At 48.6% G+C, this 27,807-nt stretch overlaps 1 protein-coding gene across 1 annotated transcript; it reads left to right on the top strand.

Annotated features, from left to right (window-relative positions):
• The first annotated feature begins 4,708 nt into the window (after positions 1–4,708).
• TRIM29 (tripartite motif containing 29) lies at positions 4,709–24,466 on the top strand. The gene is made up of 9 exons (XM_072354656.1): positions 4,709–5,569; positions 11,588–11,683; positions 13,280–13,513; positions 13,837–14,035; positions 14,103–14,105; positions 16,174–16,257; positions 20,468–20,566; positions 21,507–21,583; positions 24,308–24,466. Exons 1-9 carry the CDS (start codon positions 4,709–4,711, stop codon positions 24,368–24,370), a joined length of 1,716 nt encoding a protein of 571 aa, XP_072210757.1. The 3' UTR covers positions 24,371–24,466.
• Positions 24,467–27,807: the final 3,341 nt, after the last annotated feature.

The following is a 27,807-nucleotide window of genomic DNA, read 5'->3' as shown; positions in this document are numbered from 1 at the left end:
GGCATTGCTGAGGTGTTGGCACAGCTGACTGGGGAGGTGAGGGGGTGACCGACCATGTTCCAGAACCATGGGGATGTGGCACTGAGGGATGTGGTGATGGCCATGGTGGGATGGGTTGGGTTTGGGGGTCACTGAGGTCTTCTCCAACCTTAGTGATTCTATGATTCTATGTTCAGGTGCCCTGAAAATCTCAGTCTTTGCATCTCCTACCTCTTGTCTCAGCACGCCCATAAGGTGACAATGCACCCTCAGAACCCTGGGTCCTCCAGACTCACCTTTCTTCCCTCCATCACTAATGACACACGCAGTCAATTACATGGAAGCAGCAAGCCTGAGTTTTCTCAATATCTCAACTCAGGACACATAAACTGAGTTTATCTCATGTCGGTATCAGTTCTGGTCATACCTGCAGCTCGGCTCTAAGCACACCTGCAGCATTATTTGCTCTGTGTCAGGGCAGCAATCCTGATCTATCGGTGCGTCACTGCCAATCTGATGCATGTGAAAGCAGCACGAAGCCCTGAACCCGTTCTGCCTGCTCTGCTGCTGCACCAGGGGCTGCTAAATGCTCATTTGGTGGTGGCTCACGCCTGATGGGTCGGTGTCCTGGGCTTCCTTGCAGCAGGGACAGCCCGTGTGCACTTCAACACTGCATTTCCTGAGCTGTGGGTTTATCTTATGCAAAGCACAAGGCGTATGGGATGTGAAAGGGATCGCTGCGCTGTGCAAATAACAGGCAGGCTCCCTGCTCCTCCTTTGGCCAGAGCTGCTGTGAGAACTGGGGCTGGTGAATCACAGGTGATCCAATTCTCATGGCTCTCAGTGACTTCATCTGACATCGATGTTTAAAACTCTGCTCCAGAGCTGTCTAAAGGAGTGCCTCGGGGTTGGCGTAACTGTTTCTGTTCTATTTAGATTGAAACAAACCCATTTTTCTTTTCATGGTCTCCATCCAAGGCAGATCTTCTTGGTCAGTAGCTACTCCTGAGGGTGGTTGTGCAGCCATTGCACAGCTCAAACTCTTCAGCATGAGCAATGAACCGCCCAGATCTACCAAGGTATATGAAAGGAATGAAACAAGGACAAAAGGATCAGGAAACATAATATAAAACAACAACAGCAAAAAGAAAGAAAAGGAGGATTTAGGTGTCCCAGTTACTGAACACAAGGAGAGCTGAGCCAGGAGGCAAAAAGCGGCACAGCAATGTCAGAAAAACACATTTCAGTCTCCCCGAAACAATTTGGGCTGGTTCAACAGCACATGCCTCAGTTCCCCTAATTGCTCCTCAGGGTTGGCCACCCCGACCTATTTTGCAAAGGTGTTGTCGAGTTTAATATGTGAACCTTTGAAAAGGGCTCCGAGTTGTGCAGATGAAAGGAACTGCGGATGCCAAACGTGGGTGGATGCAGTGAGTCAGAGGCGCAGACATGGGCACTGTGTGAGCAGCCCGGTGCAGTGCAGCACATAGCAGGCAGTTGGTCCTCTGCAGGAGATGGAGGGATGGTCGGTGCAAAGCTCATCGCTGCAGCTTGCATGGGTGTGAATGCATGCAAGAGAAGTCAGGAGCCAACCTCTGGGAGTTGATATGGAGAGGGCCTGATCCTTGATTGCTTGCAATAGAGGTGTATGAGTGCAAGTGTTCCAAACACGGCTGGGAAGCAAAGCATGATGCGTCTGATGGAGCAAACCTCAACTCCCAACCTGTCCTTAATCCCCAGCAGCCCTCTGATGGTGTTCTTTAACTGCCAAGCTGCCCTCATGCCCCAACAGCCCTCCTGCTCTCCCTTGAACGCCACCATGCACCCCTCAAGCTTCAGGCAGGTGTGAATATGATTTTCCACATAAGCCAGAAATAACAAAGGAGAGGTGGGTCCCATCTGCCAGCAATTCCTTTGCATGCCAAAACAACAACAACAACAACAAAACACCTGAGACCCAAACAAAAAGCCACGAGGAGGTGTGATGAGGTGTAGAGAGATGATGGGGAAAAGAGTGGGCTTGGCCTTGGGCTGCAGTTTGCATGGCAGCCACAGAGATGCACCAAGCTGTCCTGGGTCAGACACAGGCCTGCCGTGGTTTCACAGGTATTTACAGGGAGAACATGCCCGAGGCGCTAATGCCAGGCATGTGGGATGCTGTGAAGAGAGCTGGAGTTGTAGAGGAAATGGTGAAAGTGGCATTGCATAGGGAGCACTCCCTGTGTGCACCATAGGGATATCCGTGCTTGCTTGCTGGGCACCTCTACAGGGACTCAAAAACTGATAACAAACCTTGTCCTGAGCCCAGTTCCTTCAGAGTCTGTCTGGAAGAACTGCATTAAACTCACTGATTTAACCGTGATGGAGAAGTTGAGCCCTTAATCTCTGGTTGTTGTTTTTTTTCTACCATACCTCATCTACAATCTTCACACAGAGTCAGGAAGGCGAGAGAAAGCAAGGCGTTCCTCTTCCAGGCCAGATCTCTTCACAGAGATACTATTTGTTTCTTAATGATTAATTCTGGCTCAGAAAAGCCCTGCTGAGCCTTCTCTGTACACGTGAGAACAGGAGCCTCCACCCACTGGTATTTTTAATTACTTGGAGATCTACGGGGCTGTTGATGTTATAAAGATCAGCTCAGCCTGAGAAGCCAAGGAGGAAGAAATGCATGTGTGTCAGCCAACCTCCTGCTTTTAGGAGATTTGTTCTTTAACAATAAAGTTGCCCTTTCCTATGTCAGAGATTGGCTTTTGAGTCAAGAAACGCTGCGGTCCCATTGACAACAAGCTGCCCATTGGAAAGGGCTTCAAAATGGGGCCTTTCCCATTGACTGTTACCCCAAAGCAATAGCGTATACCCAATTATTTCTCACACAGGGAGAGCCATAACTACACACAGGCGGTAAAAAGGGCTGGATAAGGTTCTAAGTTGAATAATTTTTTCATTGCTCTTCCCTTTCCTCTCATTTTTGCATGGACAAAGCCCTTATTAACCTTATCTATAAGACAGGCGCTTCCTGGGTATCTCATATCAGATCCAAAATGCTCGCTGTTCCTGTTGGGGTTGCACCTCCATTTCCTCCACACCTAAAAGAGAGCTGCAAAACACAGACCTGGATTCTTCCTCTGCTGCTTAGCACTCTTCCAATAGTGGTTTTGCTACGGATTCCCAATGAGAAATGATTACAGCAAAGAAAATAATCGCGCTCTCAACCAGTGACACCATCCTAGCCAGCAAAAAATCAAATTAAGCACAAATCAAATACTGGGCAGGGTTAATTTCCAGCCTGCGTGTTAATCTCAGAGCAATCTCACTGAAGTTCAGAGTATAATCTGTGCTCCATTGATGTGAAATGAGTGTAGGGTCCACCTCCTTCTTTTGAACTTGATGGAATTCAGCAGCGCTGATAAAGGGCCTTTTTCTTCTGAAATCTGTCATTCCAGTTGGCTGAATAAAAACCATTATGGGGTGTGGACTTCTCTCTCTCTCCTTTTTTTTCCTTTCCCTTAATGAAAGGAGCGTTTCATGAGCTTTGAAATAATTTTGCTGTTTCTCCCTTCCGCTGTGCCCTCTCAATGGGGAAATGGAAAATGAAGGGGAAGCCAGGGAGGAGAAGAAGGAAAACTACCAAAGCTGCTTGATATGACACTTGAATATCTTTCTTTTGGATGGCAATATGGCTAATGTAGGGAGAAAGGCGTATGATTAAAACTCCCTTGCAGTTCTTTCTTCTTGCAAGAAGCACCTTGGCCACCTATCTGCAAAACACTTAACCTTTCAGATATGTCTCTCAGTTCAGTGCATGTTTATGGGAGGAACACTTGGACTCGTGTTGCACTGAGAACATGCAATGAAATGGGCATTGGGGGGGCTCTTCTATTCGTCACATAAGTTGGGTTCACGCGGCCTGCAGGAGAACACAACTCTTGGCTGACTTTTATTTTGGGTCACCTGTGTTCTTCTAACGTGTGCACTGGTTGTTTCCAGCTGTAGATGGATGGATCTGACACAACCCCAACACCAGCATCAAAATAAAGATAATAGGGGTCTTTTAAGCCTAGTATTATCCCTGTGTTTCCCCTCCCCGTTCTACTGAATGCAGCAAGCCCTCGGGGGAACCCAGTTTAAGAATGCTTTATTCTAGGCGTTCATTTGAATGATGACCATAATTATTTCTGTACATGTGTATGACCCAGTTAACAAACCCATCCTCGGCATCCCATGGTCTCTCTGACCCTGCCCATCTCAGCAAGGAGGTAACCTCAGCTCCTGGCAAACTTATTTTTGAAACAAGCGGTCGAACTGGTTACTGCATCTTAATGAAAATCATTTCTTTCTTTCTTTTTTTTTTTTTCTTCCTGAGCATTTCTATGTATATAAACAGCCCTTCCTCCCAAACCTGGTTAGACAAGAATGTTCCTGGGTGTGGACCGCCTTGTATAATTAACTGCACAGCTGTGGCTTCTGATCCCTGGTAACGTCTGTTCCTTTCTTTCCTTCTTTCTCCCTGCCTCTACCTAGCATTATCCAGAGCTCATCTCCTCCTCCTTGCAGGAGCTCCAGGTGCGTCACTCGGGCAGCAGCTTCCCCTGCATTCCCCCGTCATTCCTCACTGGGACGGCCAGCAGGCAGGCACACGGCCACAGCTGCTTCCAGGGGTCGGGGGAACAGCACTGGGGGGACAGGACAGAGCCGAGGAACCAAGAAGCCAACCCAGCCTGGTTAGACAATGGAAACGGGGAGTGCAGCAAGGACAAATGGCACTGCTGGGAAGCCAGAGGATGTGAAGAGTCCGTCCGCCCCCAAGAAGGATGAAGAAGTGAAGAAGACGACGAATCCCAGCGGAGGCGAGAAAGAGCCAATAAAGGGCACTGGAGGTACCTCCCTGGAGACCGGACAAATCAAGAGCTCCCTCTTCTCTGGGAGTGACTGGAAGAGGCCCATCATTCAGTTTGTGGAGTCGTCCGATGAGAAGAGATCGACCTACTTCAGCATGGACTCGACAGACTCTAAGAAGATGCCATTTGCCAGCGGACAGATAGGAGACATGAGGAGAACCCCACTCTCCTTTGCAGACAAGGGCGACCTCAGGAAGTCCCTCTTCAACTTGGATTCCAAAAAGAGCTTCTTGCCGAATGAAGGGGAAGGGAGGAAGCCCTTGTTCTCCAGCGGGCAGATAGGGGACATGAAGAAACCATCCCTGCCTCTGGTGGAGACAGGAGACCTGAGAAGACCCACCTTCAACAAGGTGCCTGACAGAGCAGCTGGCTCACGGCCCAGGGTGAAGCTGGAGGATGTGCTGTGCGATTCCTGCATTGATAACAAGCAAAAGGCCGTCAAGTCATGTTTGGTGTGCCAGGCTTCCTTCTGCGAGCTGCATCTCAAGCCTCATCTGGAGGGAGCAGCTTTCCGGGACCATCAGCTCCTCGACCCCATCAGGGACTTCGAAGCAAGAAAATGCCCTGTGCATGGGAAGACCATGGAGCTGTTCTGTCAGACAGACCAGATGTGCATCTGCTACCTCTGCATGTTCCAGGAGCATAAGAACCACAGCACGGTGACGGTGGAGATCGAGAAAGCAGGCAAAGAGGTAACATAACACTTCTCTAATTGCTTTTTATTCCACTCTAATTATCTTTCCAATGGAACTCAGTGTCACTTCAGAGCTTTTTCTCTCTATCCTACACCCTCTCCTGAAATCATGGTTGCAATGTAATCCTGGGACGCAAGGGAGGTGGTTGGGAAGGCTTTAGAGGAGGGCTGATGTTGCCAAGGCTGTGCTGCATTGGGACTGTCTGCAGACAGCGTCCTATAGAAGCACATCCATGGTGTGGTGCAGCAGACTGTGTTTGGTTGGGCACAGAACTCAACCTGATCACAGCACTGGATTCCAGCAGGAGATGAAATAAAGCCCCATATCCTCAGTTTTCAAGCTGTGACCGTGTTTGTACAGTGCTGCAAAGTGGGGCTGTGCCTGAGTTCAGGACCTCCTGAACATGGGCTTACAGATCAACACTGCTCAAGGTTGTGGTTACAATAGAAAACTGTGATCTCAGCTCCCCGGTGTGAGCTTCTGCTTTCTTGTTTGTCTTTTCTCTTATGGAGATAATGATGTTGAGCCCCACCTGTAGGAAAAGTCTTTTGAAGCTTAGATGAAGAAAAATACAACTTAGTGCAAACACAGAACGATTAATTTTTTCCCTGAAGTGTTACTACAGTCGTCTCAAAAGATGGACATCTAAAGAGATGGGACTGGCGTGTGAACCAGCGCTCTCTCTAATGAAGGTCTTCCACCTTTGTTTGCCTGAATCCTCACTCAAGTTTGCTTTCTGGGTGGATGCACCATTATCCCACTTGCTGCAATGAAGGTCAGGGTCCCACTACATTCAGTTCTGTAAAAACACCCCTCAGGCTGGAGACCTTCTGGTCTATCCAGACAGGGAAGGAGAGATGACAGAAAGAAGACCCATAAAGCGGTCACATAAAACCATTTGCCTAGAGTTACATTCAGCCCATGGCAGGAGCTGGAAGGGCACCCAGACCTGCTGGATCCCAGCCTTAATCACAGCCCAAGAGCTCTGATGTGGTGAACAGGCACGTACAAGTACCCACTGTTGGGAATTCTTGAGTTACACGTAATTCAGAAGAACAATTTACAATGTTTAACTCAGAATGCTGGAGGAACATCTGGTTTTTAGAGCTTTTCTGTCTCTCCTTGCACAGTTTTTGGTGTTCTCATGCAATGCCATCTTCGCCTTGCAGCCTGACTGGAGCCAGACAGAGCTTCTCCCTATATTTAGATGAACATACACCACCTTGATTGTACATAGACAAGCAGAGCTGGGTGGAGGAACCTTCACCTAGGATTTAAATGGTGTTTGATTTCTCTCCCAGAGCGTTTGTGCTGTTCTGGTAAGGTCTGTGCTTGCCCTGTGCTGATTCTGCTGCTGCTAAGCCCATAGGATTTAGGGCTTTATCAATGAATCATACACATGTGCAAGTTTCTCCTGACAAGGAGTCTTGGTCGTGTTGTAACTTGAGGGAGTATTCACTCAGACAAAACCAATTAGCAGGATAGCTGTTGCTTACAAATGTTTATTCCTAGCCCTGAACTATTCTCCATTGGTGGAGCCTTAGCAAGAACCACAGGGAGGGACGAGCACTGCCAGCTCCCTTGTGTGCATCACCTCTTCTTTTCAAGTCTTGCAAATTGACTGAGCTGGAAGACGACCACAAATTGGTGGAGTGGCAAAGCCTTTCTTTGTGGAAAGAGTGAGCAAAAAAACCCCACACTGGGGGAACCCCAACCCCATCACCCCATCGCTGCTGCTGTGGCATCACTTGGCGCTCAGCAGCTGCAGGGTAGCTGCCATGCAATGAGGTGTGTTATGCTCATGTTCCTTCCATACTGCAGAATGAATGCAGTTTACAGCCCTTTCCATGAGTTTCTCCCTGATAAAGGCCTGCAGGGAGGAAAGCTGCTGTATTGTGCTGGTGGGAAACTGAGGGACAGCTGACGTGCCTTCCATGGAATGAGGTAACTGCTGCACCTTGCAGACAGAAAGTGCAGCTTAAGAGACGAGGAATGCAAGCAAGCCAGTAAGCAGAAGTCTACTGGTTAAGGCATTTAGGGGAGCAGTGGAAAGGTTGGGATTTCTGTGAGGCAAAGGGAGAGCACAGCAGCATCTGCCATGTCACAGAGCCAGGCTGGAAGCCCCTTATCCCCTTCCTGCTGTGCTGCACAGTGTCTCAGAGACAACTTGCCATGGAAGATGGATATATTTTTTCTAAGTTTCCACCCCTTGGTATTTGCCTGTTATACCCAGAAAAACCCTTAATGCCTTCCCCAGCTCCACTTTGCATGAATTTCCTGCTACGGATTTAAAGCAAAAGTAGCACCTTCACCAGAACCAGCACAAGAAACAGCCAATAAAAAGGTTGTGAGGCCACATAATAACAACACCACTGAAAAGAGAGAGCTGTCAATTGCAGCCTGGATGCTCACATAAACCCCTCTGGTCAGCTTGATTCATCAGCAGTCCCAGACCCCCCCCCCCTCCCCTTTCAGACAGTCCTTCATTTTGAAAGGGGATCCTTCATCCCAAACCTGTTTTACAGGCCCATTCTCTGAATGAGACGACTTCACAGATGCCTGCCAGCCACCGAGCTGCAAATAACTCAGCATTATGATCCATCACAGCCTCAGTGCTCAGCACGTCGGGTCAGATCTAGCAAAAAAAAAAAAAAGCTTTGGGTTGTTTTTTCCCCCCCTTTCATTCTTTAGCTTTAGAGAAAAGTTCCCACTGCACGGCAGGTTTAAAGGGTCGGCAGAGAAAAGCTGTGCAGGAATGGGAGCTGGGTGTTCTGCTTGCTTCTAAAAGCGGAGCCTTCACAGAGGATGCAGAGGCTTTGAAGTCAGCCATCCTCAGAGAGGATCCAGAGGGGTTTCCATCTGGGCCTCTCTGTATTGTTCTGGTTGAATACACAGCAGAAAAAAAAAGGAGCTTATTGATGTGCCAGAGGAGAGTTTTTGGCTTTTCCCACTGATGCAAGGGCATGGTGAAGCCTGGGGCCTTATCTGCACATGGATGCTCCTTTCACAGGAACAGCACAGCTACCATCCAGCATTCCTTCTGGCTGGAAGGCAGGCAAGGAAACCTGCTGAAAGCTGTGATTTAGAGCAGTGCTGCCTCCACGGTGAGGGCAGAACATGGGGAATATGCACCAGCTCATGGGTGAGGAACCCTCCATCTCCATCAAACAGAACCCTTGATGGTCTCAGCAAGGGCAACGACCAGTGGCATTAGTTGCAGGATGCTGGCAGTCTGCAGAAACTGCAGCCCATGGCCACCTGCTTCTGCTGAACAAAAGCTTGGACTGAAAAATCTAATGGCAAAACCAGTAGAAACCATCCCAGACAACGTGCTGATTTCTCAGCTGTGCCACCTACAAAGTAAACCTGGGACAACTCATTTCAGCTCTTCTTCTCCCACTTCATTATTGCATTGGGTTGTTGCTGACGGATAATTACCATAGCTCTCCCAGGCTGGTGACACAGGGGTGTTCCCTGATTCAGGGACTGGGTTCCCAGAGCATTAAGACATGACGATGCTTGCATTGCTGCCTTGCAAAAATGAGTTGCGTCATGATGCAAGAGTCATAATCTCACATCTCCAGGTCCTTTAGCACAAGGGCTGGGTTCACTTGTGGATGTTTAGATGTGCGCTCTAAACTTTCACTTAGGCCTCTTGACTGTCCTAATTAATTTAGGTGGTAACAGGGGGTGCTACGTCTGCTCTGACTCTCAGTGCCAGCATTTCTCATAGTCAAACCTAATGCTCTAAACAAGCATGTCTCGCATTTTTCACCACTGCCATCATTTCTGCAGTGTAGGGACCCCTCCAACAACAGGTACACCCCTGCATAATCTCTTTTTAATGTCCTTTTTTTGCTGCAGACAGTTCTAGTGGATGTGCTGCCATGCAATGAAGATGCTCCCTTTGCTTCTATCCCTACCAGCGCTTCCTTTGCCCTTGTTAGGGGAGTTTTAACCCAAGCTGAACCTGGCTGACTGTGGTATTTGCATTCCAGCTATTGGAACGATCTCTGTAATTTCCATTTGCAAATCGTACTTCTTACTCTAAATTGTAGTGCGGGGTTGCTCTTAAGCAGTTGTTAGCTTCCATCCCAGCGGCACCCAAACTACCATTCAGCATGAAGGGATCTTACAGCTCCAACAAGCTGCTAAGAGCCAGCCACCACTTTGGAGCCAGTAATAGTTTTCTAAGTTCCTTTGAGACCCATCTTAATTAAAAAGCACCTCGAAAGTATCATATTGTTATCACCACCTTCCAGCCAGCATCTGAAAAATTCTCTTGTAACCTTTTCCTTTCAAATCTGTTGTGATTACAAAGCCTCTGTGGCTGTAAAACACCCTGATGGTTAGGGGTGAAGAGTGGCACAACGCTGCTCAGGAGGTCCTCTTTTGCAAACAGCCAATGTCATTTGGACATAGCTCATGGCTCAAGGCTTCTAGAGTGTATGGATGCAATGGTATCCCGACTCAACAAAGAAGGACAATTAGAGCCATAGTATAAGGATGCTGCTCTTCTGGCCCAGAGATGCCTTTGAGTTCATTTGCTTTTTTTGTTTGCCCTTTCTTCTTGTATTTTTTTTATAAGGCAATAAAACAACAATCAAATTGTTTTCCTTCTATAAATAGAGGTTTTCTAAATTGGAGCAGCAAGAGTCAATGGCTCTCAGATGCAGCTGTGCTTGATTCAGGCTCAAGAGGATGTTCAGACCCAGCAGCAACTGGCGCCAAGACAAGAGCCTCCATGGGCAGATTTCCCTGCTCTGAGCTGGCTGACAGTTTGTTACCTTCTTGCTCTTCATGCTGTGATGCTCTTTTGCTGCTCATTTCAATTCCCACCCCCAAAGTCAACAATGAACAAGAGAAAAGAGCTGGCTTTGCACGTTATGATCCTGGCATGGTGGCAGCGCAGCCTTACTATGTTAGCTTCTGGATTCCCCGACCTTCTCACTTCCCCTACCAATTACTGTTGGCCTAAACATGAGTCCTCACACTCGCCAAAGGATCCCACACCTACAGTGGGTTTTTAGAGGCAGTATTGTGCTATAGCACAGCTGAGAAGCATGGGTCATTTCTGCTGACTGTGCCATTCCTCAAGAGCTCTGGGAATGCATGTGCCATCACCGGATTGCCTATAGTTATAGCTGTGCTGTGACCAACCTGCACACACATGAAACACAGAAAGATCTTGAGACACATAAACAAAGGCTTTGTCATGATCTGTGGGGCAGGGAGGTGGTGAGCAGCGGGTGAGCTAACAGGGCAGTGCTCAGCAACCAGGTCCTGCATGGCACAGGGATGTCCCCATCAGTTCCCAGCCCTCCATGGGTTTTCAGCTCCCCAATGCATGCAGCTGTCTGCTCTGCGCTTTGCTAGGAAGCCAGTGCAAAACCAAATGCAAATGGCTCCCAGGGAAGGTGCTGATCTAAGCCAAGCATGGTTGGCTACGCCTCCTCCCTTCTTCCTTTTGTGTTTGGTTGTTTTTTTTTGGATATATTTTTTTTCTTTTTTTTTCCAAGCATTCCCCAGCTTCATCATAACATGAAAGCTCTCAATTCAGAGCAAATTAATCCACAATCCTGTCTAAACAGAATTCCTGCCGGAGGCACCGTCCTCTTTGTTGCAACACTCGTCAAACGTCATTCCGTAATTACATGAAAACTGTTATTGCTGCAGAGGCACACCCTGGGATGGGCCCCGTGCTGCATACACAGCTGAATTTTGAAACAGGCCTCGTCCCCCCCTCCAGCTAATGACTCTAATGTGATTAAAAGCAGCACCATGACGGTAGCCTGGTAGGTGGGTGCTTCTGCTGCTGTCTTTGCTGAGGAAGCTGAATCTCCTGCACCAGCCAGCAGCTCTGGCACCTTGTTCCCTGTCAGCACATTGGTCCACTTCAAGCAGTGCCAAGAAGTCTGTACTGCCTGGTTGCTGCTGCTCAGGGCCCAGTGCAGCACAGCATTACTCGATGCACACCATGCAGCCTTTGCTTATGGGTCTCCTCTCTTCCTGCAGGCTGAGCTCTCGCTGCAGAAGGAGCAACTGCAGCTGAAGATCATTGAGGTTGAAGATGAAGTGGATAAGTGGCAGAAGGAGAGGGACCGTATCAAGGTGCATGGGGGGATATTCACTTTTCCACCTGCCCTATGCTTGTCTCTTTCTTTTCCAGTCTCTCCCATCACTCTTTCTTCCCTCAGTTTTCCTGGCATATCCAGCTCTTTCTCACTCCGTTCCTTACCTCGCCTCTACCTCATCACTTTCCAACACTCGTTCACGCTACATCTTGGCAACAACAACTCCTACTGAAGTCATTTTGCAACACATCCTGCAGGAGGCAAGAGGAACCTGCACAGCCCTGTTATGAAATGGCTCGGGACGCCTCCCTGCTTTGGGTTCCTATGGTTCTGCCATCACCAACAACCAGGCCCATTTGGAAACAAAAGCGTGCTGCCTTTCTACCTGCTGGTCCACATAGAAAATCAACTCCAGAAGTACTCTGGATTGCCCGCCTCCATCCATGGAGGTGCTTAAAGCCACACTGGATGGGATCCTGGGCAACCCTGAGGGATGGAACTAGATGATCTTTGAGGTCCCCCCCCCCCATCCCAACCATTCTATGATTCTAAAGCAACCAGGTGCAGCTACACCGACGTATGCCTTGTTTATAGTGGAACAGCTCATTTCCATACTGATAGAGGCCTCCTTTATAATCCTCTCACCACACGAGGGTTAGAATATAGTCACGGTGCCTTGTTTTAGTTTCTTTTAATTTACACCCTAACTGAATAGAGCAGTGAAAACACCATTTGAAGACACCCCAGAGAATTTGCATCATATTAATAAGCAAAGCCGTTCTTCTCCCTTTTATGTGGTACACGCACACTGGCTTGCCAGTTCTGCTTTTTGTCTCCTCTATTATTATTATTATTATTATTATTATTACCACTGCTATTACTATTATTGGAAATGTGGCCTAGAAATTGTAACTCTGAATATAGTTACATCCATAGTCATTCTGAGGAGTGTTTCAGAGGGACGGAGAGAGGTTGATGGGAAGTTTTTCAGCAGCTTTCATCTACTGAAATGGAGCAAATTTGGTCCTTAAGTTCTGGAGGAGCCAGAGTCATGATTTAGAAAGTTAGACATTGGTTTTAAATGTCACTTAGGAGTGCAGCTCACGAATTGAGGAGATGCTATTATAGTGAGGAAGACAGCATGCACTATCTATATACACACGTACTGCAAGAATTAATATTACTTATCTTAGCATAGCTTTCTGGTGCTAAGGATTACATACCTAAAGTCTCCCCAGTGCTGAGAATCATAGAATCATGAAGGCTGGAAAAGATCCTTAAGATCATCTGTTCAATGGTCCGCCTACCACCAATACTGCCCACTTAACCATGTCCTTCAGTACTAAACCTACCCCTTCCTTGAACACCTTCAGGGCAGTGACCCCACCACCTCCCTGGGCATCCTGTGCCAGTGCCCAATAACTCTTTCTGACAATAAATTCATCCTGATATCCAATCTGAACCTCCCCTGGTGCAACTTGAGGCCATTCCCTCCCGTCCCATCAAGTGCTTGGATGCATCCCCACCTACATCCCTTATTAGCAAGTGGCTCCACGCGAGAGTTCACCTTTTGTTTCTCACCATCTCTTGTGTCTTTTCTGCTGCCTTCCCTCTCCTCCCCTTGCCCCCACAGAACTACACCACGAATGAGAAAGCAACAGTAGATCAGCATTTCAAGGAGCTGATCCGGGACCTGGAAAGGCAGAGGGATGAAGTGAAGGCTGCCCTGGATCAGAGGGAAAAGATTGCCTCGGAGAACGTGAAAGAGATTGTGGATGAGCTGGAAGAGAGGGCAAAGCTGCTGCGAGAGGACAAGGAGAACAGGGAGCAGATCCATCAGATCAGTGACTCCGTGCTCTTCCTCCAGGTCAGAAAGACCTCATTTGCTTTTCCTTTTCTCAGACAGCATAGGAAGCACTAGTCTGTTCCAGTTCAATGCATATGTATGTAAGGAACCAGCCCTGGCATTTCAAGCTATGTCTGCTCCCGTGAAGCATGAACTTTAGCATGCCAAACCCTCTTTTCCTCCTTGTTTTGGCAGATAGAGCACACAGCCAAAGCATTTGACTGCCTCCCATCCATCGTCACTATTCTCCCTCCCTCTCTGTGTTATTTGGAGCCTGACGTAGACAGTTCCTCAGGATCTCTCCTTATATTCCTCAATAACCTCTCTTCTCCTCTCTTTGGCAGGAGTTTGGGGCTTTGATGAGGAATTATGTCCCCCCTCCCTCCCTCCCGACGTACAGTGTGCTGCTCGAAGGGGAAAGCATGAGCCCCTCCATGGGGCTGCTCCGCGATGACCTCCTCAATGTCTGCATGAGGCACGTGGAGAAGATCTGCAAGGCAGACCTTGGCCGTAACTTCATCGAGAGGAACCACATGGAGAATGGTAAAGTAACCCAGAGATGTCCCATCCCAGGGCAGAGCCCGGCTCAGGAGCTCATTGGGTAACAGAGGAGGTTGGGATTATAAGAAAAATACTAGCAGAAGTAGGAAAGTGGCCACCCCAGCATGGCAGTTCAGATATCCTGCCATCAGCCTCATTTGTCCAGCTTGGTTAGCGTGCCGCTGCTGCTGCTGTGACATGCCATTTTACAGCAGCTGCTTTCAGCCTGGAACATGAAATATCCCGAAAGCACCTGTCACTGCAAATCTAATAACAGGTTTTCTGGGTAAAAAAGGATCTTTGTTTTGGTGTTTGGGTCAAACTAATCTTTGAAGAGGCATTGCTTGCTGCCCCTGTCTCTACAGGTCCCACCAAGCAGAGCTGTGCTTCCTCAGCTCCTGTCACAGGGAAATGCAGAGCACATGGGTTCCTGCAGTGATTAAGGATGAGCAATCTTTCTTATGTAAACAGGGAGGGTATGGTCAATACCACAGCAATGCAAGGAATCTTTTAAGGCTTTGAACCCACTTTCTTTTAGTCTCTTCTCATCAGTTCTGCAGAGGAGTTGTGTTGCATAAAGCTCGTTTGTGAGACTGGACACCATAACCATGTTTCACTTCCAAGCTGTCCCACAAACAGCCTTTGTGACCTTGGGCATGGTACTTAATCCTATTAAATGACCTCTTGCACTAAGAATAGTAGGGATGGGAGTAAATCCTTGTCTCTCCAGGCTGCGAGGAAGGTCTAATTTATGATTAATTGTGGGACCTCAGATAGCAGAGCAATAAAGGTCAAGAAGCTGGATTGGTAACCTGAGGATAAATTGCAGCCTGCTGTCCCCCATACCTTCAAGCAGGACTAGAAACTGAATATATTACATGTCTTCCAGTATTTACCACCGAAGCATAGAATCACTAAGGTTGGAAAAGACCCCTAAGACTGTATAGTCCAACCATTGCCCCATCACTGCAGCACCTCGTGTGCTAAGGTCTGCTGGGAAACCTGGCTGTAATGCAAGTCAGGTAGATGGAAGACAGCTCAGATTCAAAAATCATTTGGGTTGCTGTAGGATTTCCAAACCATGGACGGCATGGAGCCAAAGGGGGCTCTGGCTGCCAGCTGAGGCCAATACATTTTGCTTGGCCATTCGCACAACCCTACAGTATGCATATAACCCATTACAGCAGTGCTAAATAAAGGCTGACTTCCTCCTTACCAGCTGATCACTTTCAATTAGGTTCCCTCCATGCTACTGATGTCAGAACCCTCGAAGATACTCGAAATCTGTGGGATTCGAGTGCCAAAGTATTTCTGAGCAGGGCAACACTGCACCACTGCCAGAAATCTGGGCACTTTCGGGAACTGTATGGGGATGTAATGGACACAGCTTGCAGCCTGCCTAATGAGCAGAGCAGTGGCATCCACTCAGTTGGGAAATGTTATTTAAGGTGAATCTCAGAAACTTCAGAGCTCTCCATTTCTCAAACCACTGCAGTTACACTTGAAAGAGGACAGCACTCTGCATCGAGTGACTGCAAGGAAATAACTCCACAATTACTTAATGGATTTAATTAACTCACACTCCCCCTGAGTCACTGCAACAAATTCATTTGCAACCAGCTTGATCTTCCAGCGTAAGAAACTTCCCATGAAGAAATATTATATTAATGGAATGAAGTCTGCTTAATAGCAGACTCCAAAGGGAATCCACTTTCTTTTGGTTGTCACAACAGGTACCTACTTAGTAGTGTGGCAAGGAGGAAAACAATCAGAGAGAGCCCAGGGATTTTGAATAACACAAAAATAAATCAGAAATAGCACAAAAGTTTGTTCAGTAACTTAAGAATCAAACAGCGGAACTATCACAATATGGGAACCAAACTTCCATCCTTCCAGAGAACCACAGATGTAGAGAAGAATTAAGGCCTTTATATCTATATACAACCTGTTGTCCCCTTCCCTTTGTCCTTGGTCAGGTTGGATGAGGCCCTGGGCAGCCTGATCTGGTGGGTGGCAATGTGCCCATGGCATGGAGGTTGGAGCTTGATGATCTTCAAGGTCCCCTCCAACCCAACCATTCTATGACTACGTGACTCTGTTCCATGCCTGGGACCCCACTGATGCTTGCTCTGCTTCTCCAGGTGACCACCGGTACATGATGAACAACTACGAGTGGAACCAGCCTGACAACTTGAAGAGATTTTCCATGTTCCTGTCTCCCAAAGGTAAGGCAGCCCAACAGCTTTCTTCCAAACACAGCACAGGAAAGGAACTTCACTCACAATGTGTCCTCAGATTTGCTTTCCCACACATGTTATCCAAGGTCCTTCCCCCTGCATTTGTTTATGCTGGGTCTTCTCTCCATCCTACAAAGACTGGAGAACTTTTTGCCTTTCTATCCCAAACAAGGCAACAAAAGTTCTTGGCTCCATAGAGGAGAACTGGAGCAACTGAGCTCTTTCAAGAGGGGAGTTTGTGACACCAGAGGAGTTTTAGCACGCGTTATCAGGTTGAAGTAAGCGTTATCCTCCACCAGAAGCTTACCCCTCTGTGCTATCAAATGTGAAAGCTACACCAGGCTTCATTTGCGTTAAGATTTTACTTTCACCAGAAAACATGTTTTTTCCCTGCAGGGAAAGGATGCAAGAAGTGAGGAATGTGCCCTAAAAAAGCAGATTGGGGTTCTTTTCTGAGCTCTTACTCTGACAACAAGAGCCCTGGTGATCTGCCTATGTCCCCATTGCTACACGAACGCTATGGGATGAGTGAATGACTGTTTTCAACACATTCAGTTGTAACATGGCAGCTGCCTATTTCTAAATCAGGACCGCCAGAGTGAGAAGTGCAGAGTGACGGAGCCCTGGGCAGAGCAGTGCCTGTAGAGACAGCAGCACAGAAAGAATAGGGCAGAATAACTAACCAGATTCCCTCTGTTCCTTAGGAAGCAGATCCCTGGCTGGCTTTGCCAGCTGTTTGAAGCTGCTGTTCTGCCAAGGCAGATGGTGGTGGGGCACAGGGCCATGCCTGCTATTAGCCACGGTGCTGCCCTGAAGGCACATGTGTGCCATATCGCTGCTCTGTCTGTAGGGCTGCGTGGGGACAGCCCAGCTCCCAACACTGAGCCCTTTGTCTGAATGTTGCCTTTGCCCTTTTCCTCTGTTGCCAACCCACATGGGCACCGAGATGCTGCTGGGTGCAGATACCACTTTAGCAGGACTGCACCCTGCTGGCCCTCTGAGTTTGGGGACAGCCACGTTTGAGGGCATTTTGCAAGTGGAGGGTCCAATTCAGAGGGAGGCTGTCTGCAAAAACTGCCCATAGGGTTACAGCTGCTGTTCTGCCCCAGTTGTGTTGGTATTGGGGTGAGACCAGTCTGAGCCCTGCATCCTACACCACCACCACTTTCAACCTTAAGGGATGGCTGAAAATGAGCTCTCCGTTACGCAGGCTGAGGCCACCCAAAATGCAGGGCTTTGGTGAAAATGGCCCCAAAATGAATGTGAAGGGAGTGGAGGGTGAGGGGATGCTGTTCAGCATCCTGACCTCCTGAAGAACCCACCATGACAAAGGAGAAATCAGCTGCTGGATTTAGATGTCATGATTTAGTGCTGTTTATTGGACCCACAGAGGATGCTTGCTGGATGCAGTCAGCACACCGTGTCCCATTGCTTTCTGCAATGAGCTTTTGAGTATACAAACCATGCTGGATCGTTTGTTTCACCTGCACACCTCCATTGTCCTGAGAGACCACACGTGTTGCTCGTTCTGTATTAGCTTCCAATCCAGTTACTTCAACCAAAGAACTAAACATGTGGCAGCACAAAGTCCCTACTGAAATGGGGACTGACCAGCACTGTGTTCTCCACCAGACAGAGGGCACAAGATCCCTTATGGGGACAGTGGTAGAAGGGAACCAGCTGCTCCAACCACACCGATGGGGACTTTGGGAACAGAATGAGTCAGTAGGCAAAACAGGAGACATGACCCACTTAAGCTTGCATGCTGGCTAGCAGAGGATTATCTGATGAATAATGCACCATAGCCATAATCATTTAGCTCTCCAGAGCTTTCTGAGCTCTTGCAGTGCATCATGTGGAAGTCCAGCACTGCTTCTGATTGCACCTTTTCTAAGGAATCCCATAAAATGGAAGGAAAATAAAGTCAAAGAGGATGCCCTCCACCCTTTGTGTTGCATCATGTGCAGAGAACCCTTAAATATCTCACGACAGTTTTGCAACACACCCTATTTCTCGCTAGGTTGGGCCGCTGCAAATTCTGCCTTAGGTCACAGCAGCAAGCCTGCTTGCTGCATTGAGGAATGTTACCCATGTGGTGCTCTGTGCTGGTACTAAAAAACCTGCTTGGACTCAAGCTGACCCCTGTTTTTAAGCCCTGCTTGCACTGAAGGAACTTTCCAGTGCTCTTTTCCCTTAAAGACAGTATCGCAGAGCATCCATCTGCAGGGGTGACATAATGAGGCAGAGGGGAGACATAAAAGGCTTCAGACGCTGCCTAAAAGATGGGGGAACAAAGCATTCTGCTGCTCAGCACTCCTTTCTGTCCCCTTCCACCGGGACATTATTGCTTTTTTTTTACCTCCTGACATTGCAAAGAGTTTGGCCAAAGCCAGAAGAAAGTTGGAAAGATCACCTTGTGCCTTTGCAGGTCTCTGAATCAGAGGAAGGGAGAGGCAACTGCTGCAATAGAAGCAGTGCTGAAATAGAAAAGCAGCCCACAGGATGGCAGCAAAACAGCTCAAAGCATGCATCGCTTTGTGTTCTTCGGGGAGAGCCATGGCTGGCACAGGGGTTACAACAGCACAAGGCTGCAGCCCAGCGTGAAGTCCTAGCAAAAACCCTGTCCAGGTGGCAGAGCAAGAGATGTTCCTCTGCTCGTGTCTCTTGTGCCCTAAATGCAAGCCTCTGCCTGCAGGTCTCTGCAAAACAGCCATGTTGAGCAGGCAAACTGCAGCTGTCAACTGAATGCAGCTGAAGACAGCTGTGCAGCAATGAGAGAGTTTCTAAATGATGGGGAGTCCCACCAACCCTCCTGGGCACAGAGCAAAAAGATCAGACTTCCCTCCCCGCATCACATTTCTGGTCTGGGGTTGCCTCCAGAGTGGTGGGGACTGTTTCACAGAGCAGTGCCACGCAGAGCCCTTAAAGCCAGCTCACCAGGAGCCGACTGCTGAACTGGATGCTCTTGTTTTACAGCCAGTTTCAACCCACGGTCATGGGAATTTTCCTCCTTCCAAGCGACTGAGGAAACACTTGGTACGGGTAAATCTGCCTTCAGTTTGAAAGGATCTAACACCCGTGCCACAGCTTTCCAGCTGTCTAACTGACCTGTCCTGCTTCCCCTCTCGGCTGTCCTGTCCCTGTCTCACAGAACCAGCTCTTATCTGGGTTATCAGCACTGGCTGCATACACCCAAACGCGAGCTGGCGCTGCTCTAGGGCTGTGTGTATAGGAGGGAAGGGCATCCCTGGTCCTCACTGCTCAGACAGTGAGAAGAAGATGGAAAACAGACAGGTGCCAGATTGTAAAGACCCTGAAATACCCAACCAACTGCCAAAGACCCTGAGACATCCAACCAACTTCCAAAGACCAACTAACAAACCAACTGCCTCCACCAACTTGTCCAAGGCGAGCTGCAGGGGCTCTGGCAGGGCCAGGATCTGGCTCAGTTCCCCCCAACCCAGACCCAGAAGCACGAGGCTGCTCTCCTCCCTCTCCTATACACCTTTTCCTTACCACTTCAGTTCTCAGCATCGTGGCCTGCCCAGTGTTCACTGCCTGCACAGCACCCAGCGTGATGGGGAGGGGACTTTGTGGTGGCATGGGGAGAACAAGCAGCAACAAAGCCTTCCTTTCTCCCACCTATCCCTGCTCCCTCTGCCTCTTCCTGCTCAGAGGACCTTCCCTTTGCCCAAGCACTGCAGCCTCCTGCCCTGGGAGCCCTGGGCAACCTACACCCACTGCCTGTGCTGCAGACAGGGCTGGCTCCATCTCATTGCTCATCTCTCACAACCATTTTGGCAGCCAGGGGGGGAAGCCTTGCTTTAATTTCACCAGGCTTTGAGTAAGGCTTCAACAGCTCCGAGGCAAAGGAGCTTTGGTTGCTGTGCCATTTTACCTCGTTATCCCAGTGTCTGGAGATACCATTTACCTGCAAGGATGCTGCTCCTCGGTCACAACTGCACTCTGGGTCATACCAGAAAGTTTCTTCCCTCCCTGGGACCTCCACACTCACACACTGTGCACCGGGACCCCACCACTGGCTGCTCTCACTTAGGGAAAAGGGACACAGCCACTGGTCCCCATTTTCCCTAAGCCATTTGGAGGCAGTTTCACAGGGTCTGTGTTAAAATGCTTAGGTTCCCCCCTGCCGCACGCAGCCCCCTGGAGTAACTCAACCTCTTCTGTCTTCCAGTAGGCAATGGCACTAAGCTGCCTTTTCAGTTCTCCTCGGTGGGACAGAATCCGCCCGGTGACTTCAGCAAACAGTCTGATGGGAGCCTCTTCACTAAGACCGGTACTGGGCACTTAAGTGTTGCCCTCCTCCCTCCCTTCTGCCCCTTTTTTTAGGCAATAAGATATTTCATCCTCTTCTTGCTCCCGCCAGGAGGCCTGGAGCAGCCCCACACCCGAAGATGAGAATTTGAGATGCTTTTAGGTGCTCGGAGACCGCAGGAGACGACATTTCCTTTCCCCCTCTAGCTTTATCACTATTACAAACCAGCTATTATCCTAAAAGAGTAATAGCCACCGAGCACAACCTTTAATAAAGCGATGCACTTAGCTGCCAGGTCTCTTTCATCTGAACCGACATTCCCCACTCATTGCCTCGTCATCTTCTTTTCACCACCAACCAGTTCAAGGGCACCCAAGGTTGAACCCAAGGGCACCAGCACCTGCCAAGCGCAGTCAGGTTGGATTAATTTGCAAGTGGGAGATGGTGGGGAAAGCCCATTGCCTGGCAGCTCTGAAAGCGGTGGTGATTCAGCAGGGCTGCTATTATTTCTGAATCAGAACTGAGCTGGTGCAGTAGAAGGAGGTTAGGGCTTATCGCATTGCCAGGGGGTGCTGTCATTAATTTCTGACATGAAACCCAAGCCTCGGCTCTTTGCACTAATTAAATAGCCTATAGTGTTCTTTGCAAGAGTCAGAATGCTTAGTTCATGGCTTGGCCTACATTTAATTGGACTGAGCGCATTCTGCCTCCTTGCATTCCCCCAGACATTTTAATTAGACAGACCTCCTGCGCTCCCTTCTCCTAACCAACAGGGTGGTGGGATAGGTGTCTGTCCAATGGCTGCCGTGTCCCACCCCAGAAGTGGCTGCATTTCAATGTTAAGCAGTGCAATACTAATTACGTGGCACTTCTAGTCCTGCTGCTCACCCTGGTGCTTGCAAGGAGAGACGGGGATGGTGCCAGGGGCTGACCTATAACAGGCTCTTTTATGTTGTCACAGCTTATCCCTCAATAGTGAGACATCAGTCTGCAAAAGTGACGCCACAGACATGGAAATCCTCCAAGCAATCTGTATTGGTAAGAAACGAACCCTGGGGGTAAAGGCTTCAGCCAAGGAGATATCTGTTCATGGGGGACCCGGGACTCCGGAGAATAGGGCTTTGGTCCTTTGGAAATGGGCAAGTGAAAGGTTCAGGTCAGCAGCTTCAGTTGGGTTTTTTTGTGGTTAGCTGCATCCAGAGAGGGATGCAGATTGACCCCCCTGCCACCACAGTGCTGGGATGTAGGAATAATCAATATTTCAAAGTGACATTTTGAAAGGATTTTGCCCTGGTCTAGAATTCGATCCGGGCTTCTAAAAGCTATACAAACATTGCAGAAGACACGCTGGAATCCGTAGAACGTTTTCTTCCTGCATGGATATCGTACACTCTTAATAGACTTTGACAACAAGAAAACACAGATTGTGTAAATAACTCCAACAGAGAACCATATAGAAGCATTATACTAATTACATCCTACAGTGAGCAGGCGCAGTATCAAAGACGAGGGGTCAGACAATGATGATAAATCACTACAACAGCTGTAAATGGCTCAGTTAGCACTACTGCCACAGCACAGGCAACAGCACACGACGAGGGCCAGAGGATGGTATTGCTGCTGTTCTCATGTGCAAGGTTAACGAAGAGTTAACCACAGACACACGGTGTTTATCCACTTTGTCTTAGCATCAATCCGTACCACAATGCATTAAGATCTGAGTTAAGAACATCAGGTTTTTGCCCTCGTCTCTGCAGGAGAAACCCATTTTTGAATTCTCATTGTACATTGGCGAGACGTTATTTACTGCTCCCTGGAAATAATACTTGTAAGGAGGAGGAGGCCAAGAGTCAAGAGCGTTCCCAGACTGGAGGATGCAAACAGAAGGAATACACAGCAGTGAGAAAGGAGCTGCCCAAGGACTGCAGCTCTATGTCTGCTCCATTTTAAAGGCCCCTCCAGGAGATGAATAGCAGTGCAAGGGACATCCTGTGATAGGCTGTAGCACCTTCAGATAATCCAGCCTTGAGTATCTGAACGTGCTACAGCACAAACACATCTAGGAGCAGCAGTGAGGTGCAATATCTCCTCTGTCTTGTGTTTGGTCACTGCCTTTCTCAAAGATCCCTGCCCACATGGACACTCCAATGGTTTTTGATACTGACCCAACACCCACTTCCCTTCATCCCTTCTGAGAAGGCCTGGTGACTTCTCCCACCCAAAGCCACCTCTCTTTTTGTCTCCTTCATGCATATGCTGGTGCTGGCTACTCTGTTTTTATAGCCTATATTCACCAGATAGCCCTGAACCTAACAATCGAGTTGATAAATATAAGCATTAAGAAGTCCCAAAATAGGAATATACACTCCGGGCTGCAGTAGCTCTGCGTGAGCTTTTATGGTCTATTGGCCCAATAATCTAGCTTTTAAAGTAGTCTTAAATATGTATTTAAGTAATACACACCCTAAGAGGTCTGTAAATACAAATCTTCACAAAGAACTCCACTGTTTTAAGGAGGAATGTCTTTTCAACCCGGAGGGACTTCTTTAAAATGAAGGACCCTTCTTCCATCTCTTAATTATTTTGGAATTGGAAGCCATAAAGTGAAAAGAATCTCAACAAAGTGGAGCGTTGAGCAGGAGGCTCTGGGAGCTGGCACTGAGCAGCAAAATGGGTTGACTTGCTCTCCAAAGCTCCCAGCCTCAATTAATGCTCCTGGGAGGTCTCTCCTACCTTCTGCAAGCGAGATCTGGGCAGCAGATCAAACCTAAGACAGATCAGATATTGCAAAACCAGGGCCGGCCCTGATTGCCTTGTCAGCCACTTCCCTGCTGTAAGCATGTTCTCATGTCACCTTGATGCTCCTCAGTGGCAGCATCCAAGCCGCCTTGTGTTAGGAGTTGCTTGTAAGAGGAACAGTAGGGGTTGACCCTCAAGTTCAAAGCACTGCAGGGGGCAGCAAAGGTGAGGAAGAACTGATTGGTGGATGCAGGCTAAGGATTTCACCTTTCAGTCAGTCAATAAATGGGCTTTTGTGTTCTGCAATCACCCCCAGCCAACGCTAGGCTGCACAATGCACCTTTGCCACATGTTGCTTGTTAGTAATGGTGCAGATAAGCATGAAATTGCTGGGGTGGGTCATGAGGAGAAGAGGTGCAACTGGAGACTGTGGTAATAGGGCTGGAGACAGAGGAACGTGGCAGCTCCCCTAGGCTTTGCCCTTGCACTTATGCTTCTGCTTACCCAGACTTTTACATGGGGCTCTGCAACACGTGGAGGTGCAAATAAGCAATACTCCACTGTGGGGAGAATTTCCATGCATGAGAATTTGGGTTCTCCAAATCAGCACTGTGCAGCACAGCCCATCGCTCACATCACTCTGCGTGGCTTTAAGTGTGAAAGCTCCCATGAGTTCTCAGGTTAGCGAGCAATTAAAAGACACTGAGAGAAGCATAAAAATAGAGGTGACATTCCTCTTCTCCCAGAAACCTCTCATCAAACCATGAGTCACAGGCTGAGAGTTTAGATCATCCACAGACTCATTTGGATCAGGGCATGATGTCCATGCAAAGCATGCGTGCAAATCAAACAGCGTCACCATTTTGCATTTGATGACTCCGGCAGAGAAAGGAGGTGGTGCTGCTCTGCAGGACCGAAGGTGTTAAAATAGGAGTAAGTTAAATGACAAATGGTTGGGCTGAGGTATAGGTGGCCAGAAAAGGACGGAAGGTCAAACTTAATGCCCCAAATTCTCCATTGCAGTCACATTATCGCCCCTTTTACGTCAACAAAGGCAATGGAGCCACTTCCAACGAGGCACCTTGATTCCTGAAGATGTAGGGAAGAGCTGGCAGCACTCGGAGTGAAGACTCAGCTGCGGATTGTCATGGATGTACCTGCTACTCTATTAACCTTGCTGCTCTAATCTCTGCCAGGGAGAGGGAAGGTGCAGAAGGGAATCGCCTTTTCTAGAGGAAACACGGATTTTTTCCAAATCCACTTGAAAGCTCTGCAGGCCTTAACAACATAACTCCATCCTCTGCTGTCACCTCCTTACTCCCCCTCCGCCATCACCTTTCCCTTTGCTCTGCAGGGCTGCTGCTCTGCTCCTCCAGGAAGCATGCATGCTTGGCTAGCACCCACCCTTCCCTTGCTCTGCTGCACTGGATGCCCTGCTCTCCAAGTGACCATAGCTAAATCCTGCTAGAAAATCCCAAGCAGGTGGGCTCTCCTCCTTGAGACCCTTCCCCAGCTCAGCTCTGCTCCCACTGGGCAGCAAAAGCCAGCAACGGGGCCTATGGATCAGTGCTGGCAGAGGGCAAGAGAGGCTCTGTATGGCATTACAAAACCCCTTCAGCCACCTTTTCAAATTAAAGAACAGATAGAAAATCCATCCTACTAATGGAAGATTGATTAGATGTCACAGGTATTGCGTGTTTTGTGGGTCTTTTTTTATTTTTATTTTTTTTTTTCTTCTCTTTTGTAAATTCCCCTAAAACAAAATTGGTTTATGTATTTGTGGTTCGGGGCATTTTTCCAGCAATACTGCCGTCGTTGTTTGCTCAGGGTAGTGCTTTGAATGTATCCCTGGGATAGATGAATCATATCAGCACCCAGCCAGTGCTTGCTAGCCTTGCTGTGATCTCCCTGAGATCATTTCCCTTCCCCTTGGATGAAGCAGAGGGGTCAGATCCCTGCTAGCCCACCCATTGGTGGCCCATTGCAGGGCCAGAGCCCTCCAGCTTCAGAACAGAGAAACAAGAGCTGTCAGCTGCTTTGCACGCTCTGCTCTGTCTGAATGTGTCTGGAATGGCTTCTCCCTGCCTTTCCTACCCCAAAAGCTTGCAGCACCTGGCTGAGACAGCTCTCACCCATCTCTCCCTGTAAACTACTGATCTGCTAATTCCCGTGCAATGATGCTCGCTGCTTCTTAATCCCATCCCTCAGATGAAACTGAGGTTGAAAGCTGGTTGCTCCAGAATACTTGAATGGCACCTACGGTTCACTTATATTGTTTCTTTCTGATGATGATGATGATTATTATTTTTTAACTTTTTTTTTTCTTTTTTAAATGACCAGAGGGAAAAGAGGGAGCGTGGTGAGGAAGGACAGAAGGAAGGAGAAACTGGGATAGAGGGTAGAGTTGCTAGGAAATGCACTGTGGGACTTGAGTATGTGCAAGAGAAAGGATAACAGAAGCCCCCAACCTCCCTTCCTCCCCCCGACTGCCCCCAGAAAAATCTCACTGACCTTTTTCTCCCTGATCAGGCACCTGGTTATCACTTTGGGTCACTCCCTCCCATTCCAGTGGAAGCTTCCACCTCCTCCTTTCTATTTACCAAAACATGGGGATGATTCCTCCCACCCCAAACACACACACACACACACACACTCCAAATCTTGGATATAAAAGCACCCTCCCTTCTTTTGCTTGCCCTAAACAAACTCTGCTGTGGCAACAGCTCAGATGCCAAGTGCCCTGAGAACATGATAGGTTGGGGGGAGCTGAGCATCCCCTCCCTCCGCTGCCCCCACTCCAACCCAGCCCTAATCCTTTCCCCCCCTTCCCCTCCTCACTTCCAGGTCCTCATTCAGATCTCAAAGACATGATAAAATCCATCAGCACCAACAAATCTGCCCCCCACCCCTTCCAGCTGTGTCCCCCCCCCCATCCTTGCTTCCCCCCAGCCCTGCTTGCAGGGTGCAGGGGAGGGGGCACAGCTCCTGCCCCCGCTGGACCTCCTGCTGAGGTGTGTTCTGCATGAACTGTTTTTATCATGTTTGTCTTGATCAGCAAAGCAAGAGGAATTCCACCTCCCCAAACAGGACCAGACTACGCTGATGTAAAGCGGGCCCTTCACGTGTGCAACACATAACTGCAGAAATAAAGGAGAAAGCTCCATGTCTGACAAAAAAAACCCAGAGGATGAAGTGTCTCTTTTTGGTGTTTATGTGCTTGTAGCAACGAGTCGAAGTCTCTTCAAAGTCACAGAATGATGACAGTTGGAAAAGACCTCGATGATCATCAGGTCTGAACCCAACCCAACCCACTGCTCACATCCATCAGTGCCACATCCCCATGGCTCTGGAACAGCTGTAGGGATAGTAATCCCCCCCCACATCCCTGCTGTGTAGTGCAGCACCATCCTTTTGGAGAAGAAACGTTTCCTAATACCCAACCTTAACCTCCCCTGGTGCAACTTAAGGCCATTACTTCCATTACCACTCTGGTGTTGTGATGTCTATAGGGGATACGCAGGTCTGCCCAGCATGGCTGTCTCACAGATGCCCATCACATCAACTTGTTTTCTGCAAGGAGACCTCTGCAATTTCTTGTCTATACGAAGGCTTTTCTCATTTACGAGCATGAGAAAAATCCCTCATGGGCAGCTAAAGCTGCAGAATTAAGGCAAGGTTTGTTCATTTACCCCACAAACTACAGAGCTTTCAGTGGGTGCCTGGAAAATTCCCCTCCAGGTACTGAGTGCCACCTGCTTCCCCCCAGACCATCACTGGGCAGTGAGGGCACTACTGCCTCACTTAAAGCCAGTAAATCCTCCTTATTTACCCCACACAGGAGTTACCAGACAACAGAGCTCAGCTCCTTCCCATCAATTCCACTCACTGCCTCCATTACTGTTATTACTGTGATTAAAAAGCAATCAAAGAGAAATCTTCTTCCTGTCCTAAAATTGCTGCAAACGTCTCAGTTCCACCACTTAAGCATGAGAAGAGCAAGATACACACAAGCTCTCAGACACTGCGATGCTGGAGAGTGTAATGGAGCTGATCACCCGAGCAGCAGCATCAGCAGCAATGAGGAGCTGCAGGAATGAACCTGGCAGCTCGGGGAGCTCAGTGCCACATGCACAGCAATGAGATTTGCAGCCTGAAAGCATGACGTGCTCAGGGCTCTGCTCACCCACTGCCTGGGGCTTGGGGTCATGGTCAGCACTGTAACCCCAGCATATCCCTGGGAGGTGGTATGGGGATGTTAGAAGCCCAGTGGGCTTCTTTTGGGCCATGCACTAAGGAAGGATGATAGCACAGTGCCCTTTGCAGCAGCACCTTGCTGCAGCCTTGCTTCCATCATGACCCCATGGTGCACAGCTCGTGCACGAAGTCTGCTTGGGGAGCAGTGGTCTCACACCAGTAAGAGAACGAATTTATGCTGAAGTTTGCTAGCACACAGGTAATTCTGAGCTGGAATGATGAATGATCTGTGCCAGTGCACAGAAAAGTAAATAGCACAAGGTCAGCCC

Source organism: Excalfactoria chinensis, chromosome 21 (genome assembly GCF_039878825.1).
Source record: "Excalfactoria chinensis isolate bCotChi1 chromosome 21, bCotChi1.hap2, whole genome shotgun sequence".
Classification (NCBI taxonomy): Eukaryota; Metazoa; Chordata; class Aves; order Galliformes; family Phasianidae; genus Excalfactoria; species Excalfactoria chinensis.
The sequence above is the reverse complement of the archived record's forward strand: the minus strand, read 5'-3'. Positions and strand labels throughout refer to the sequence as shown.